The sequence below is a fragment of the Schistocerca nitens genome, chromosome 5 (assembly GCF_023898315.1).
Source record: "Schistocerca nitens isolate TAMUIC-IGC-003100 chromosome 5, iqSchNite1.1, whole genome shotgun sequence".
In the NCBI taxonomy this organism is placed as follows: Eukaryota; Metazoa; Arthropoda; class Insecta; order Orthoptera; family Acrididae; genus Schistocerca; species Schistocerca nitens.
Genome location: NC_064618.1, coordinates 368,915,594 through 368,932,304, shown reverse-complemented (window position 1 = coordinate 368,932,304; position 16,711 = coordinate 368,915,594). Strand labels below are relative to the sequence as shown.

General features: G+C 39.6%; 1 protein-coding gene across 1 annotated transcript in view; it reads left to right on the top strand.

The window, feature by feature from the left end:
- LOC126260459 (multiple PDZ domain protein) overlaps window positions 1–16,711 on the top strand; it is a 1,565,360-nt gene that overhangs the window by 372,178 nt on the left and 1,176,471 nt on the right. The window contains exon 4 of the mRNA XM_049957788.1: window positions 14,548–14,749. Within this exon, the coding sequence (XP_049813745.1) occupies window positions 14,548–14,749 (202 nt within the window). The remainder of the gene's footprint in view (window positions 1–14,547; window positions 14,750–16,711) is intronic.

Genomic DNA, 16,711 nt, shown 5'->3' with positions numbered 1-16,711 from the left:
GAGATTTGTTAAGACGCTTCAGCAGTTCTGTGGTGTGCTCCTCCCAGTTGAATTTATTATCAAGCTGTAATTCCAAGAATTTAACACTGTCCACTTCTTCTATCTTCTTGTCATCGTACGTTAGACATATAGTCTTGGGACACCCCTTACAAGTCCTGAACTGCATGTAGTGTGTTTTTTCAAAGTTTAGTGACGAAGAATTGGCTAGGAACCAGTGATTAATGTCCACAAATATTTTATTGGCTGATCTTTCTAAGACTACACTTGATTTGCTATTTATTGCAATGTTTGTATCATTGGCAAACAAAACAAGCTAGGCATCTGGTAATGTTACTGATGAAAGGTCATTGATATACACAAGAAAAAGTAAGGGCCCCAAAATGGAACCTTGTGGGACCCCACATGTAATTAGTTCCCACTTGGATGATGCCTGATAGCTTGATACATGTCTCTTTCCTAATAACACCCTTTGTTTCCTGCCAGAGATATAAGATTTGAACCATTTTGCAGCATTTCCTGTTACACTATAATATTCTAGTTTACTTAAAAGGATATTGTGATTTACACAGTCAAATGCATTTGACAGATCACAAAATATACCAGTTGCCTGCAATTTTTTGTCTAATGAATTAAGCACATTTTCACTGTAAGTGTAGATAGCGTTCTCAATATCAGAACCTTTTAGAAATCCAAACTGTGACTTTGACAGTATATTATTTGAGATAAGATGGTTATAAAGACGACTGTACATTACTTTTTCGAAAATTTTTGAGAATGCTGGCAACAGTGAAATTGGACGGAAATTTGATGCTATTTCTTTATCTCCCTTCTTAAACAGTGGCTTAACATCATCATATTTCAGCCATTCAGGAAATATTCCACTGATAAACGACTGGTTACACAGATAGCTTAATATGTTACTTAGCTCAGAATCACATTCTTTAATTAACTTTGTTGATATTTCATCATACCCACTAGATGTTTTTGATTTTAAAGATTTTATGATGGACATTATTTCTGTTGGGGATAGTGAGGGTCAAATTCATATTATGGAAGTTACTTGAAATGTCTGGTCTAAGGTAATCCATATCAGCATCTACCAAACCTGACAACCCCATCTTTTCAGTAACAGTTATAAAATGTTTGTTAAAAAGTTCTGCAACACTAAACACATCTGTCACCAATGTATCATTTACTCTTAATGCTATTTGTTCCTCTTCATGTCTGGTTCTACCGGTATCCTCCTTCACTATATCCCATATTGTCTTTATTTTGTTATCTGATATGACTATCTTTTCCTTGTAATATATTTGCTTTGACATCCGTATTACAGTCTTTAATATTTTGCAGTATTTCTTATAATGTGCTATAGCATCAACATTGGAAATGTTTCGGATTGACAGATACAGTTTTCTTTTTGTTTTACAAGATACCCCTATTCCTCGAGTAATCCATGGCTTCTTTGTAGACTTTGTTCTAACCTTGGTAAGTTTTGGGGGAAAGCAGGGTTCGAATAAGGTAAGCACTTTATTAGCAAAAATGTTATATTTTTCATTCATGCCATGATCACTGTAAACATCAGTCCAGTGAATGTCGCTGAGGAGTGTCCTAAAATAATCAATTTTTGGCTTACTGATTACCCTCTTGAGCTCAGATTTAACAGATTTTATATCCTGTTCAGTATTAACATTTAACAGAAGGAACTGCATGTCATGGTCTGAGAGGCCATTGACTATTGGTTTTGTAATATAATTTTATTCATTGGACTTTTCTATAAAGATATTATCAATGGCTGTTTGTGAGCAAGTGGCTATCCTAGTGGGGAACTTTACAGTGGGAATTAAGTTGAATGATATTGTTACTAACTCAAATAAGTTCTTATTGGGAGAGTCTTTAAGGAAATCTACATTGAAATCACCAGCAACCACTATTTCTTTGTTTTTGGTTGTTAAATGGGCCAGTACAGCTTCAAGGTGGTTTACAAACAGATTAAAGTTACCTGCAGGTGCTCGATATACACTTAATATTATGAAGGATTTTTTTGTGAAATTCTAATTCTGTTGCACATGCTTCCATATGCTGTTCTAGGCAAAATTTATGAATATCTATGTTCTTAAATTTATGACAGTTCCTGATGAATGTGGCAACTCCTCCTTTCTCCATTTCTGATCTACAAAAGTGAGATGCTAACCTAAACCCTGTAACACTTAAAAGTTCTATACCAGTGGTCACATGATGTTCAGAGAGGCAGATTATGTCAGCTGGGTTTGAAGACTCTAATTCATCTATGCAGATAGTTAATTCATTAATTTTATTTCTCAGTCCTCAAATATTTTGATGCAATAAAGATAGCTGACATTTCACATTGACTGAGTTAAAATTGGGTGGAGTTAAAATATCTGCTGACAGTTGAAAATTCTTAACCAATGGCTGTTTATGCTGATGTAATAAGCTGGAATTATATTTTTTGATTTCTTTCTCAAACTGAAGGTTTGTCTCAGTTCTAACCTCTCTTAAAATTTGCTTTCTTTCTGTCCTCCCTACCCTAAAAAAGGGTCTTTTCTGAATCTTATAACCACTGGTATTTTTCCACTCATGACAGTGCCTCCCCCCTTTAACTTTCCTGCTATTTCCCCAGCCAATTTACCCTCCCCCTTCCTGTTGAGGTGAAGGCCATGCCTAGTATAATCCCACCTACTGAGAGAATCAACATGAACCACACCAATGTGTAACCCCGCACCCGACATGAGCAGCCGTTCCAGCTCCAAATTAGCTCTCTTGACAGAAGAGTTCAAATGAGGTCGGTCATGGCGCCCAAGAACAGATACAAACTCAACACTAGTATGCTTCGATGCTGATGCAATCTTCGCCAGGTCACACTCTATACTGTACCCAGGATCTCTGTCAATACTGTTACCTGCCCCACCCACTATAACCACGGTGTCTTCCTTAGTGAAATCTTTGCAAAGTGATCCTAAATCCTCTGTCACCTGCTCCAGACCAGCACTAGGTTTAAAAAAATTGGTGACCTGGTATTCTGATCCTAGTTCATCCAGCAAAAGTTGGCCAACACCTCTTCCATGGGTACTACCTAACAACAACACTTTCTTTCTCTTTACTGATTTCCCTACATTCTTACTTTTCAATTTGCTGTTGAAAGTTTGTTGTGCCCTGTCTACACCTGCAACTGCTTGAGGCTCACTAGCTTCTAACTGAAGCAACAGGTCAAAACTATTTTCCACATTCACCATAAAGCTGTCAGACAAAGTTCTAGGCCTGTTCCTCCTGTTGCCTGTTGCCACTTCCCACCTCTCTTTACCCTTCTCCCTCCTTAACCTGTCAAGATCTCCCCTGGCCTTGTCTAACTCAGCCTGAAGGGCGGCAATTTTCCCCTCCTGTTCTAGTATCTTTCTATCTCTACTACAAATCCTACAAAACCACTGATGAGTCTCATTTACTTCCCCTATTCCCACGCCACTACAGTCACCCACATGGAAAAAACTACAACACCCATCACACCAAAGCCCCGACCTAACAATTCTACGGCAAGTCAGAGTAAAATGTCTCAGCAACTGTCACATACCTCCACCTGCAGCTTTGCAGTAGTGACCTCATTCCAAAATGTACCATGACCTCCAATACCTGTTTAAATCCTAAGGCCAGTCCTGGAAACTTCTAGACAAATCCATGTCCATGTTCTTTTAATATGTGCTTTTCTTTACAACTTCTAAAGCTTAAGTTGTAAGTTATCACTGAAAGGATTTCCACCCGCATCAACCAGTCTCTTCAGCTCGTTGTCCTCAATGTCTTAAAGATAACAGCTATTTTCTCGAACAGATGCACAACAACCCTTATCAATGAGGCTATTTACTTGTCATAGGTTATGCCACCTCTATAGGCATTATTGTCCCCTATGTCAGTGGCCTTATGGATATCAAACACTGCCTGTGCAACATCCTACTCACTCCAAGAGTACTGACTTATTACTTTCACATATGTTCCATTACACTCTCACCTACCACTACTTATCCTCTGAAAGCCATACCTGCAAATAAGTTTGTGACGCATATACAGTATGGACACTCATGTTACATCCTCATTTGTCAATGTATTCATAGAGCACCTAGAGGAACCCTTTGTAGACATACTAATTTAATTGGACCTTTTTAATCTGGTCACTTGGCTACAATAGTCTGTTCTTGTGCCTTCATAACCTCAGTATCTTCTTGCCATTGCATTTCAGTTGGTCCTCTTTATCTCAATAAACTCTCTCCCTGGACTTTCAACAGCTATCTTTTTGATGGCCACCATAAGAACCTCTGTCAATTTCAAGCCAAGGCAGACAGTAACAACAATTTCCCTTCAGTAATTGCCACACGAAGAAGCCTCTTCTCTACAATTTTGTCTTTTACAGAACACCGTAAACAGTGGCATGCAGTCACTTCATCATTATACCAAAGGTGCTGGCAAAGGCTTCGCTGAAATCTAGTACACTCTACATCCAATGACTTATTCCCGAAACTTGATGCAAACAGAGATCACTTGACCCATATCCTTTCATGCATATGATTCCACACACACTTACTAACCAGCCACAGGGGTGCATCCTATGGATTATAAAGTATCACTCTGGATTAAAACTACTGAACATCATCCGCATCATTAGAAAGCATCGCTTCTGCAAAATGCAACTCGCCCTTTTTTCACATGATATCTTGCGAACCATGGATGGACGGTATCAGATGGATGCCATATTTTTTGACTTCTGGAAAGCGTTTGACTCGGTGCCCCACTGCAGACTCCTAACTAAGGTACGAGCATATGGGATTGGTTCCCTAATATGTGAGTGGCTCGAAGACTTCTTAAGTAATAGAACCCAGTAAGTTGTCCTCGATGGTGAGTGTTCACCGGAGGTGAGGGTATCATCTGGAGTGCCCCAGGGAAGTGTGGTAGGTCCGCTGTTGTTTTCTATCTACATAAATGATCTTTTGGATAGGGCGGATAGCAATGTGCGGCTGTTTGCTGATGATGCTGTGGTGTATGGGAAGGTGTCGTCGTTGAGTGACTGTAGGAGGGTACAAGATGATTTGTACAGGATTTGTGATTGGTGTAAAGAATGGCATCTAACTCTAAATATAGATAAATGTAAATTAATGCAGATGAATAGGAAAAAGAATCCGGTAATGTTTGAATACTCCATTTGTAGTGTAGCGCTTGACACAGTCACGTCGATTAAATATTTGGGCGTAACATTGCAGAGCGATATGAAGTGAGATAAAACACTAATACGACCTAGTCTTGAGTATTGCTTGAGTGTTTGGAACCATATCAGGTCAGATAGAGGGAGGACATAGAAGCAATTCAGAGGCGGGCTGCTAGATTTGTTACTGGTAGGTTTGATCATCACGCGAGTGTTACAGAAATGCTTCAGGAACTCGGGTGGGGGTCTCTGGAGGAAAGGAGGTGTTCTTTTCTTGAATCACTGCTGAGGAAATTTAGAGAACCAGCATTTGAGGCTGACTGCAGTACAGTTTTACGGCCACCAACTTATATTTCGCGGAAATACCACAAAGATAAGATAAGAGAGATTAGGGCTCGTACAGAGGCATATAGGCAGTCATTTTTCCCTCGTTCTGTTTGGGAGTGGAACAGGGAGAGAAGATGCTAGTTGTGGTACGAGGTACCCTCTGCCACGCACCGTATGGTGGATTGCGGAGTATGTATGTAGATGTAGATGCTATGGTTCTGACTGTTTCATTTGGTTCTGAAATAAAGAATATCTTTCCTGAAATTCTTTCTGCTCCTCACACAGTGATATTCTGCTGTTCATCTGACTTAGTAAATATTCTGGCCCATCCTTAAGCCCTTCTGATACCAGCAGCTTCCCATATATTGATGAAAAAGGCCCAGCTTCGGAACTGTGAGAAGCTTGTCGTTTCAGTTGTAGAGCATACTGCTTGGAACAGCATGGTCAGTTTCATTGACTATTTCACAACCTATGTCATCTCATTTGTCACCCCTAATACCAGTCCCCAAAATTGCAACCAGTTCCTCTTTCACTCCATAACTCCTCCTCAGTCTCTACCAGGCCCTGCTATTGATCTTGACACCTGTAATAATTCCTTCCTCATGTCATCAAATCATTTCATTCAAATGGCTGATGCCCCATGTCTTTGGGTGAATGGAATGTTGAAGTGTAAGATGTAGAAAGTAGCAAGGCCAGTGCACATAAAAAAGGCTTCAGACAATCATCATGCAATCATGTAAGCGGTCAGCATATTGCCATATTTTTCACTGAGAAAATGTGCTGCTACCATAAAACTGACTCTTTCCATATGATAATATGAGATTGCAATTATGTAATTAATATAATATGTAATAATTAAATCAATAATTATTAATTTAATATTATTATATTATTGTGTTAATTATTAATTAATGTATATTAATATAATATATAAATAATAAATAAACCAACTGTGATGGTTGCCTACCCTATTTCAGATGAAATTAGAGCACCAAGTCTTTTCTGTGTGGTGATGGCTTGCAGGAAAGTTGGCCATAAAGCACATGTGAATGAAATCTGTAGCAGCTCATATCTGTGTCACTGTCTGCTCTTCACTCAATTTCTGCAGTACAGTGCTATAGTACCCCACAGATGATGTGCACTGGCTTTGACCCATTAGTAGTTGACACATTCAGCTGGGTCATGCTTGGTCTTCAACCTTGAAATCCATAAAGTACTGTTTACATGGTGCAGGGAGCAAGTGGAGGTGTTAGTGGTGACACACTTGAAATGGTCAGAACAACCCATCATCTAAACTACTCAAATGTGTTGCTTCTTACACACATCAACCACAACATTACATTTATTGAATGAGCTATCATAAATTAATTTGTTACACTGTCCATTGTCCTGTATTTCTGTGCGTTCTACATGCTTTTCTGCACAGGTGCGGTGGGTTTGAGAACTAGGGTCAGTTCATCACTGCATCTAGTCAGTGATCCAGTGCTGAGCATCACGATTAATAGCGGTTAAAACTATGTTTGAGCTAATATCTTGAACCATCTGAAACAGCTAGTGGCCTTGCCCAATTCCTACACTGGTTAAAGCTAGTGTACATCATCTTTGGGGTACTCTGCAGAAACTGGGTGAAGAACAGAAGGTGACATGGATGTGAGCTGCCAGAGGTTTCATTCACATGTATCTCACAGGCAACTTGCCTGCAAGCCATCATCACAAAGGAAGCACATGGTGCTCTAATTTCATCTGGAATAGGGTCAGCAACCATCACAGCTGGTTTAGTTATTGGATGGTCCATATATCATAATTGCAGTCTCATATTGTCATATGGAATGAGTCAGTTTTACAGTAACAGCACATTTTCTCAGTGGAACATACAGCAATTTGGTGACCATTTAGATGATTGCATGAGTGTCTGAAGCCTTCTTTACATACTGTGACCTCACTCATTTTGGTGTCAAACATTTCATTATTGATCCAAAGATGTGTGGCATCAGCCCTTTGAAAAAAAAAAAAAAAAAAAGGTATGAGTTAGTACAGGTGCCAAGATCAAGAACAGGGCCTAGTGGAAACTGAGTAGGAGCTTTGCACTGAAAGAGAAACAATATCTGTGGTTTCAGATGTCTGAGACAGCAGTCGTGTGTGAGTTGCGTTTGCATGAGTGTGTGTGTGTGTGTGTGTGTGTGTGTGTGTGTGTGTTTGTCATCTATTGTTCATGGAGGCCTTACCAGCCAAAAGCTTTATTTGTGACAAATCTTTTTGTTGTGCCTATCTGTGACTCAGCATCTCTGCTGTATGGTGAGTAGCAACTTTCTTTTCATAATGTTGTTACAGTCCCATTATGGATTTTCCATTGTTTGATTTCTTTTCTGTGATTGTAATTTTGGGAAATGGCATTACAGATGACAAACAAGATGGCATAGGTTGTGAAGCAGTCAGTGAAATTGACAGGGTCAAACTTCTTTTGGCCACGGTTTAGAAGCTGCGTCTTTTGCATTAATATATGGGAACATGCTGGTATCAGAGGGGCATAAGAATGGACCAGAACATTTAGTAACAGAATATCACTTAACGAGCATTTAGTAACAGAATATCACTTAACGAGAATCAGAAAGAATTACAGGATATGTATTCTTTATTTGAGGACTGAATGAAACACTCAAACCCCTAGCAGTGGATGTTGTTCAGCAGTTCTAGTTAAGTTGTACTGTGCAATGCAGGGGATACTTCCCCATGGATGGTAAGCAAGTGTATGTGGGATCAGAAGCATGAGAGGGCATGGTTCAGGTGATCTCTGTGCGAGATAGGTTTCAGGGGATGAGAGAATGGGTGTGGTGGTATAGTGCATGCAAAAACTAAATTTTGTAGGTGACACTAAAGATTATTATATTACAGAGAACTGATGGTTTTCAACTGACTCCTGGAAGAATGTGGGAATTCTGTAATGAATAAAAATCTGTACTCCACATCCTGAGAGGAAAGGGGGTGGGAGTGCAGTATGTGAAATTCAAGGAAGTTTGATATATAACAATCCTATTATTATGGTTATGTTCTTAGCTTTTGATCATCAGTGAAAAATGGGAAAACACTTGAATTTTGTGTAGCTGACCTGTCAAAAATAGTAGTGAAAGTGCATGGAGTGCCTCAGACCTCAGTTCTGGGCCTCCAACTTCTTGTTATTTTTGTTAATTATCTACTTCTTTGTACAGGGTACTGTAAATTCACGTCTTCGCTGATGACACTGTGTTACATAATGGTAATTCACTAAACAAACTTTAGTTGTCAGCGAATATCTTGTGAACTGGTTTAACGTAAATGATCTTTCTTTTATTTATGATAAAAAAACTTTATTCAGTTTCACACAACCACTAAAGATGAAGAAATATGAGATAAACTGTGACCATCAGATAGTTAGGGTGGATACTTAAAAATACTTAGGTTTAGGTATTGATACAAAACCCATTCAGATTGTGTTGCAACTTATCTTTACACTTTGTTTACTCTTACAGAAATATCAGTACCATTAAATCAGCTTATTATAATTATTTCCATGCCATTATGGCATACAGAATAATATTTTGGAGAAATGCGTAGGAAAAGAGCCATAAGAATCATGAGTGGAGTCCACCACAGAAACAAATGCATAAATCATTTTAAGGAAATTGAAATTGTCACATTTACTGCACAGTAGCTATACATTCTCCCTGATGAGTTTAATCAGGGAAAAAGGTTTCTTTCTAGACCTAATAGTGTGTGTAAGATAATTGGATGGAGAATAAATATACTCGCCAAGCAGCAACAGAAGACACATACACAAAAGCTAAGGAAATGTGTGAGCTTTTGGAGCCAGTGGCTGCTTCTTCTGGCAGAAGTGTTGAAGGGCAGGGAGAGGGATGAAGGATAAGGATTGGTGAGGTTTAGGAAATGGAGCGAGTTGCAGGAAAGTTGCACAGAACTCTATGTCAGGGGAGACTTACTGGACGGGATGAGAAGGAAAGGCTGATCTTTGGGGACTGCACCACATGAGATTTGAAAACCTGAGCACTTGAATTGGAAGATAAGGTAACAAGCAAGACACAGATTACTGACTAAACATAGTGCAAGAGTTAACAAGAGCAGAAAGCTAAGTGTATTATAAATGATAGATTGAGGTGGGGAGTGAGGAAAAATAGAGAGGTCATAAAATAAATACTGTATCTAAAACTAAAAAGAAGCAAAGAAAGGAATAGTTACTGAAGATAAATGTGGAGACCAAAGAAATTAATGTAGATTAAGACCAGATGAGAGGGTATAATCCAGTTCCCACCTGCAGCGTTCTGAGAAACTGGTGTCTGTGGGAAAAATCCAGATGGCATTTGTGGTGAAACAGGCACCAAAGTCATGATTGCCATGTTTTAGAGCATGCTCCGCTACAGGATATTGAGTGTTGCCAATATACATCCTCTTATCTATGCCCGTTCATCCTAACTGAAAGCTGGTGGTAGTCATACCATTTTGGGAAGGAGCGCCAGTCCCCAGCATGAATCCGCCCGGTAGATTAGTGTCAAGGTCCGGTGAGCCGGCCAGTCTGTGGATGGTTTTTAGGTGGTCTTCCATCTGCCTCGGCGAATGTGGGCTGGTTCCCCGTATTCCGCCTCAGCTACACTATGTCGGTGATTGCTGCACAAACAAGTTCTCCACGTACACGTACACCACCATTACTCTACCACGCAAACATAGGGGTTACACTCGTCTGGTGTGAGACGTTCCCTGGGGGGGGTCCACTGGAGGCCGAACCGCCCAATAACCCTGGGTTCGGTGTGGGGCAGTGGAGGGGTGAAGTGGACTGCGATAGTCGTCGTGGGGTTGCGCACCACTGCGGCTGCGGTGGGGACGGAGCCTCTCCATCGTTTCTAGGTCCTCGGTTAACATAACATAACATAACATTGTAGAAGGCTAAACGGCGTTTATTTAAAAGCTGGTATATGACATGCATCATTTCAGAGGTGGCTCCCTGTTTGACAGTATAGGGTTTGCCAGTTACAAGGCTGGTGTAGTTGGTGGTAGAAGGGAGCATAGGGCAAATCTTAAATCAAGGATGATCACTGGGGTGGGAGCCAAAGGGTAGAGAAATGATTGCAGAAGGAGCATAGAGTCTGATCAGGATATTGTGGAGATTGGAGGAGAGGGCGGGGCAAAATAGATAGAATAGACCTCAGGACATGATTTTAGGAAATCATAGTCCTGTTGGAGTAGCTGATGAATAGATTCAAACCAGTGTAGTACTGAGTGACAAGAGGTGTACTCCTAAGTTGTGTTTTGGAGGGGTCAACAGTACCAGGATTGGACATGATGGCCTGGGAATCCTGCTTTTGAACTAGACTTGTGGGGTAATTATATTCACTGAAGACTGAGGTGGGAAAGATGGTGTACTGCTGTAAAGAGACTGTGTCTGGACAAATACTATTGCCTCGAATGTTGAAACAGTATGGGAGGGAAAATTTGATATGGAAAGGACGGCAACTGTCAGAATGTTAGTACTGTTGCTTGTTAGTAGGTTTAATTTGAAAGTTGAATGTGACCTTCAGTGAGGAAGAGATCAACATCAAGGAAAGTGGCATGCGATTTGGAATAGGACCATAAAAAATTTAACTAGGAGAATTTATTTAGAGATGTCAAAAAATTTTAACAGGTCAGCCTCACTGTGAGTCTGTATGGCAAAGATGTCATCAGTGTATCTAAACCAAACCAGAGGTTGGCCATGCAGGGTAGCCATGTGGTCTGAGGTTCCTTGTCACGGTTCACGTCTCAGGTGCCTTGTCACAGTTCGCACGGCTCGCCCACCATCGGAGGTTCGAGTCCTCCCTTGGACGTGGATACGTATGATGTCCTTAGCATAAGTTAGTTTAAGTTAGACCAAGGAGTGTGTAAGCCTAGGACCAATGACCTCAGTAGTTTGGTCCCATAAGAACTTTGCACAAATTTCCAAAAATTTCCAGAGGTTGAAGTCTTTATGGATCCCATGAAAGGGCTGGCACAGGAAGGAACCATCTTGGTTCCAATGGCCACACCCCTGATCTGTTTGTATGTCTGTCCCTCAAAGGTGAAGCAGTTGTTCGTAAAGTTGAGCAAGGTGAGCAGGAAGGATGTCATAGGTTTGGATTCGGACAGGTGCGATTTAGGTGATGTTCATCAGCAGACAGGTCATGTACATAGGGAGTGTTGGTATAGATGGAGATAGCATCAGTGATGCCAAGCAAAACTAGACAAACTAGAAACAGTTTGTCGTCTTTAATGTAGGAAGGAAATCTTTGTAATATGGGTTGTAGTTGTTTATACTAAGACAGATGTACATTCAGTGGGCACTTTGAAGTCATTAATTAAGAGACAACTAGGGTGATTGGGTTTATCAGTATTAGTAAGAAGATAAAAGGAGGGAGTATGTGATTTGTGTGAGGTAAGAAATTCCATGGATTGAGGTGGTTGTCCTTGTGAGGGGCCTAAGGTTATAAGAAGAGACTGCAGGTCAGTGTGTATCACAGGGAAGGGATCATGATGACAGATGCTGTATGTAGAAGTGACAGAAAGCCAGCATAGGCCTTCACTCATGTTTTACCATTTCTCTGGAAAGCAGTGGTGAAGGTTTGAGGATGTTAAGATTGGTCAAGCTCACTCTTTAGAGGAGGAGTGGTGGATGATGGTGTGGCTCTTTAGGGAGCTGGAGATGGACAGGAATGGGAAAACCACCGTTGAGGTACTTTAAGAGAAGGTAAGGTAGCCTTGGCATGGCCTGTTGCAGTTTGTTGTTGGCTTGATGGATGGTACCACACAAGGAAACTTGAGAGGCAGGTAACTGCAGGATTTTAAAGGAGGAGAGAAGTCTGGTATAGTGGAAATAGGCAGAAATGGCCCTGAAATGAGGTTCATTCCTCTGGACATTTTGCCCACCATACCTAGAAATGCTTTTCATCCCCCTCCCAAGCCCAATCCTTGCAATATCATTGTCAGAGCCTAGGCTCTTTCTGCACCTACTTCTCTAACCTTTGACTTCTACATCAGTGACCATCCCCAATGTAAGACTTTCCCTATGCACCCTCCCACCACCACCTGTACCAGCCCTATAACTGGCAAATTACATACTATGAAAGGGAGAGCCACCTGCAAAGCGACATATGTCATGTAATAGCTGTTATGTAAACACAGTTAGACCTTCTACATTGTCGTGACTACCACAAAATTATTAAGATGAATGGGCATAGACAAGGGTGAATACTGGCAACACACAATGTCCTGTTGCAAATCATGCTCTACAACACGACAGTCATGAATTTGGTACCTCTTTCACCACATGTGCCATCTGGATTCTCCCTCCTGACAACCATGACATCAGTTTCTCAGAACACCACAGATATAAACTGGTGTCAGAATGTGTCCTTAGTTCTTGTCATCCTCCAGCTTTTAATTTACATTAATTTCTTCAATTACAGCTTTAATTTTCAGTAAGTATTCCATTCTTACTTTCTATGTTTTTCACTTTCTAATCTGTCTATTCTTCTTCTCCGCCCCCCCCCCCTCCTCACCGCCCCCCCCCCTCACACATCCACCTGTTGAAACAAACCAACCAACCAATACCTCCACTTGTCTGCCACTTATGATACGCTTAGCTTTCTGGCCTTAGTAAGTCTTTCACTATGTTTTGATACTAGTCTCTGCCTCGTTCATTACCCTTCCACTTCTGAGCTATCAGGATTTTAAACTCTCTTGTGGTGCAGTCCCCAACAATCAGTCTTTCCTTCTCACCCTTTACCATAAGTCTCCCCTGACCCGGAGTTCTGGGTGACTTTCCCTTAATTCTCTCCACTTCCTAAACCTCACAGTTCTTTTTTTTCATATTTTTTACTTCCTGTTCAACCCTTTTGTCAGAAGAAGGTGCCACTGGCTCCTAAAGCTTGCAAGTGTTCATAATTTTTAGATATTTTCTCCTGCAACCACTTGGCATGTGCATTTTTTTATCTGTTCAGTTACATTAGATTTTCAAAAAGTGATTATTTTGGCTAAGCATGTGAATCATAGTTGTGATACTAGAAGAAAATACAACATGCACTCTGTGCATACAAACAGGAGTGTGGTACAGCCACTGTAAGATTATTAATGTCTTTCTTTTCAAATAAAGTGTTTAGTGGATGACGAGTTCTTATTTAAAAAATGCCAAGACATTCCTATGGCAAGGGTCATTTTACACTGTAGAAGAGTTCCTGAGTCTCACTGTGTAGTATCCATGTACCTGTAACACTCAGATACTTTCTCGGTTTCTTACTTGTGTGCATGCCTATTTATTATTGTAAACATATGTAAATAATTCTATTTTTGAGTACAAGAATGTAAGTTGCAGGTTCTTCAATATGAGGTATATTAGCATTATTTACACAACACCATATAAGGTAACCACAACAAACTTGTAACACTGACGTTGCTCCATGTCCTGTGACATATTCACAACTTGAATCACCAGAACATGAAATAAATAAATGTTTCATTTGTTCATTGTCTTTTTGTAATTACACTATGTTGTGTCTAATACATAATGCACAGAGTTAATGACTATAAAGTATGCCCATTAAATGCAGGATAATTGTTTTGTTGCTGTAACTGAATACAATAAAGAAATAAGAACAAGATTGTGATCAACACACACTGAGTGGGATGCTGAAATAGCACTGCATTACAGATGATGATATGTCATACTTACTGAACTTTCTTGTGCTGTAAGTCAAATGCCAGTGCCAGAGAGGCTGCCACAAAGAGGATTTTAACTAGTTAAATTGGTTCATGGTTCATCCTTTTGCTACAATTCATTGAGTGTCTCCATCAAAGTAGACTTATACGAATGACATTCTAAGATGTTTCATCATCATTCACATTATTATTTTCAACATGAATGTTAGTATTTTTATGCAATTGTACATTTTGTGTTTTAAATTTCACTTTGTCATTCTCATTTATCTTTTTTGAGCTAAATTCAGATTTTTTTGTTTTTCCAAAAGGATTGAGCATTGACTCAGTGGACAAGGGTGTGAATGGAATGCTTGTGGTGTCTGTGGCACAGGGAGGTGCTATGGCGAAAGATGGTCGCATTGTTCCTGGAGATTATCTGCTATCTGTGAACAATGAAAGTCTTCGCAAAGTTACAAACTCACAAGCAAGAGCAATCCTGCGGAGAGCGCAGCTTCTTAACACTGATATCAGGTGAGTGCTTTTATTAGTCATGGTTTTATGAGATAATTGATGCTGAATTAATTCATTCCCAAGCATTGCTGTCTTACAGCTTATGCATGCCATTATACCCTTTAGCAGCTTCTTTGGAGCTACTTTGTGCTGTAACCCCTCTGCTGCTTGCACATGTCGTGTTCTTTTTATATTGCAATGTTCTGCACAGAATTCCCATTATAAAAGTGCTGTCATATCCATGCAGCTCTCTTTTTTTTTACTGCCTGTTGTGTTTTATTCTGCTGGTAATTTCATTTCTGTCTTCCTCACGTGTTATGAAAATAAACTTATTCTGGTCTTCTGTCTTTCCTTCTTTCATCTATCTGCCCTTGCAAATCCTGTCTCTAACAATTACCTCTTGATAAAACTTCAAAAACTAATCTTCCTTCAGTTTTTCCTTTGCAGATCCATATACACAAATGCTTTGGATCCACTTGATTCAGCATGTATGCTCTCTTCCCTGTACGTTATGTGCCTTTATCTTTTATCATTGATCTCTCTTCCCATGCTCACCACATCAACATTTCTGTAGCCAGCTGTGATGAATTAAAATGTATGTTTTCCATATCTTTCTTCCCTTAAGAAACAGCTGTATATATTTCAGATGTTTTGGTTTCAGTGTTTTCAGTCACTGATAATGCATCTTTCTTAAAACTGAATATATCACTTAAATCTATATTTCTCACTGTTAGTTGGTTTCTAGAAGCAGTGTTAGTGGCAATGTATACTAATTTGTCTGCGCTCACTTAGTAAGTCTTACTTCATTGTAGTATGGTGAGATGGCTTGTCAAACTCTGTTTGCAGTGAGAAGATGTCAAATAGGCTGCTGTAATAGGAAGTCCAAATTACTGATTTTATTCTTGTTGAGATATGGCACACATGGTGCAATTACCAGTGCAGTGGATATGTGGTATAGTCAGTGAAAGAAGCTCCCTGGCAGCTACAGTGTGCTTGGTATGGCTGCTTTGCTTGGTTACCTCAACAATCATGTAAAATGATTTTGTGTGAATCTCAGTGGGAACACCTCAGTTCTGTTGTGGCTCCATAGATGACTATTGCGTTTGTCTGCAGTGATATGTGCTTCACAATTGAAAGCTGGCAACAGTGCTGTGAGATGTCAGAGATCTTCTTTCACGAACTCTACTATCGACAGCAAGAGTACTTTCGGTAACAGAAACTCAGCTTCTTATCTGCTCGAAATTGAATTAGTTCTAAGCAAACTAACAAGAAAAATGTTACTGTCATTTAAATTTACTTACCAATTTATTCTTCTGAAATTCACATATCAGTTTGTTTGAAACATGGCACTAGTGTTTCTTAATGAACAAGTTGAACAAATGAATAATTTTTTTAATGATAGTAAGCAGTGATTTTCTCTCAGCTGATGTGACAACAGATGATAGCAAGCATCTGTATTTTTTCGATTCCAGCTACTTTTGTATGCTGTAAGATGATGATGATGATGATGTGTGGAAGTTGTGGTGACAGTCAGTACAAGGAAATTATATTTCAATTAATTCACTTTATTAAAAGCGTGTGCAAGCTTTAAAATAATTTGTCCATTTTACAGTTTATTGCATTAATTTTAATATTTAATGGACTTAAATCTGCACTCACAGTAGAGACAGAATACCAAGTGACAAAAAGAATGTGCTGAACAGTTCTAATAGTCTCATTAGTTTCATTTGAGTGAGAATCTTTTCCAAAATCACATGAGGAGACATAGTATGCATACAGTTTTCTGAAGTTACAGACTGATAGAAGCAAATTATGGGGGTTATAATAGCTTATGAATAAGAGACACACAATCTATCACATATGCGAAACATCACATTACTGAAATATTACAAAAATTTAATTAGAGATTTTTCACCTTGTGACAAAAAATCTCTGGTGAAAAAGTGTGATTACTTCAATGTCAGCTTCAGTAGCTAATTGCAT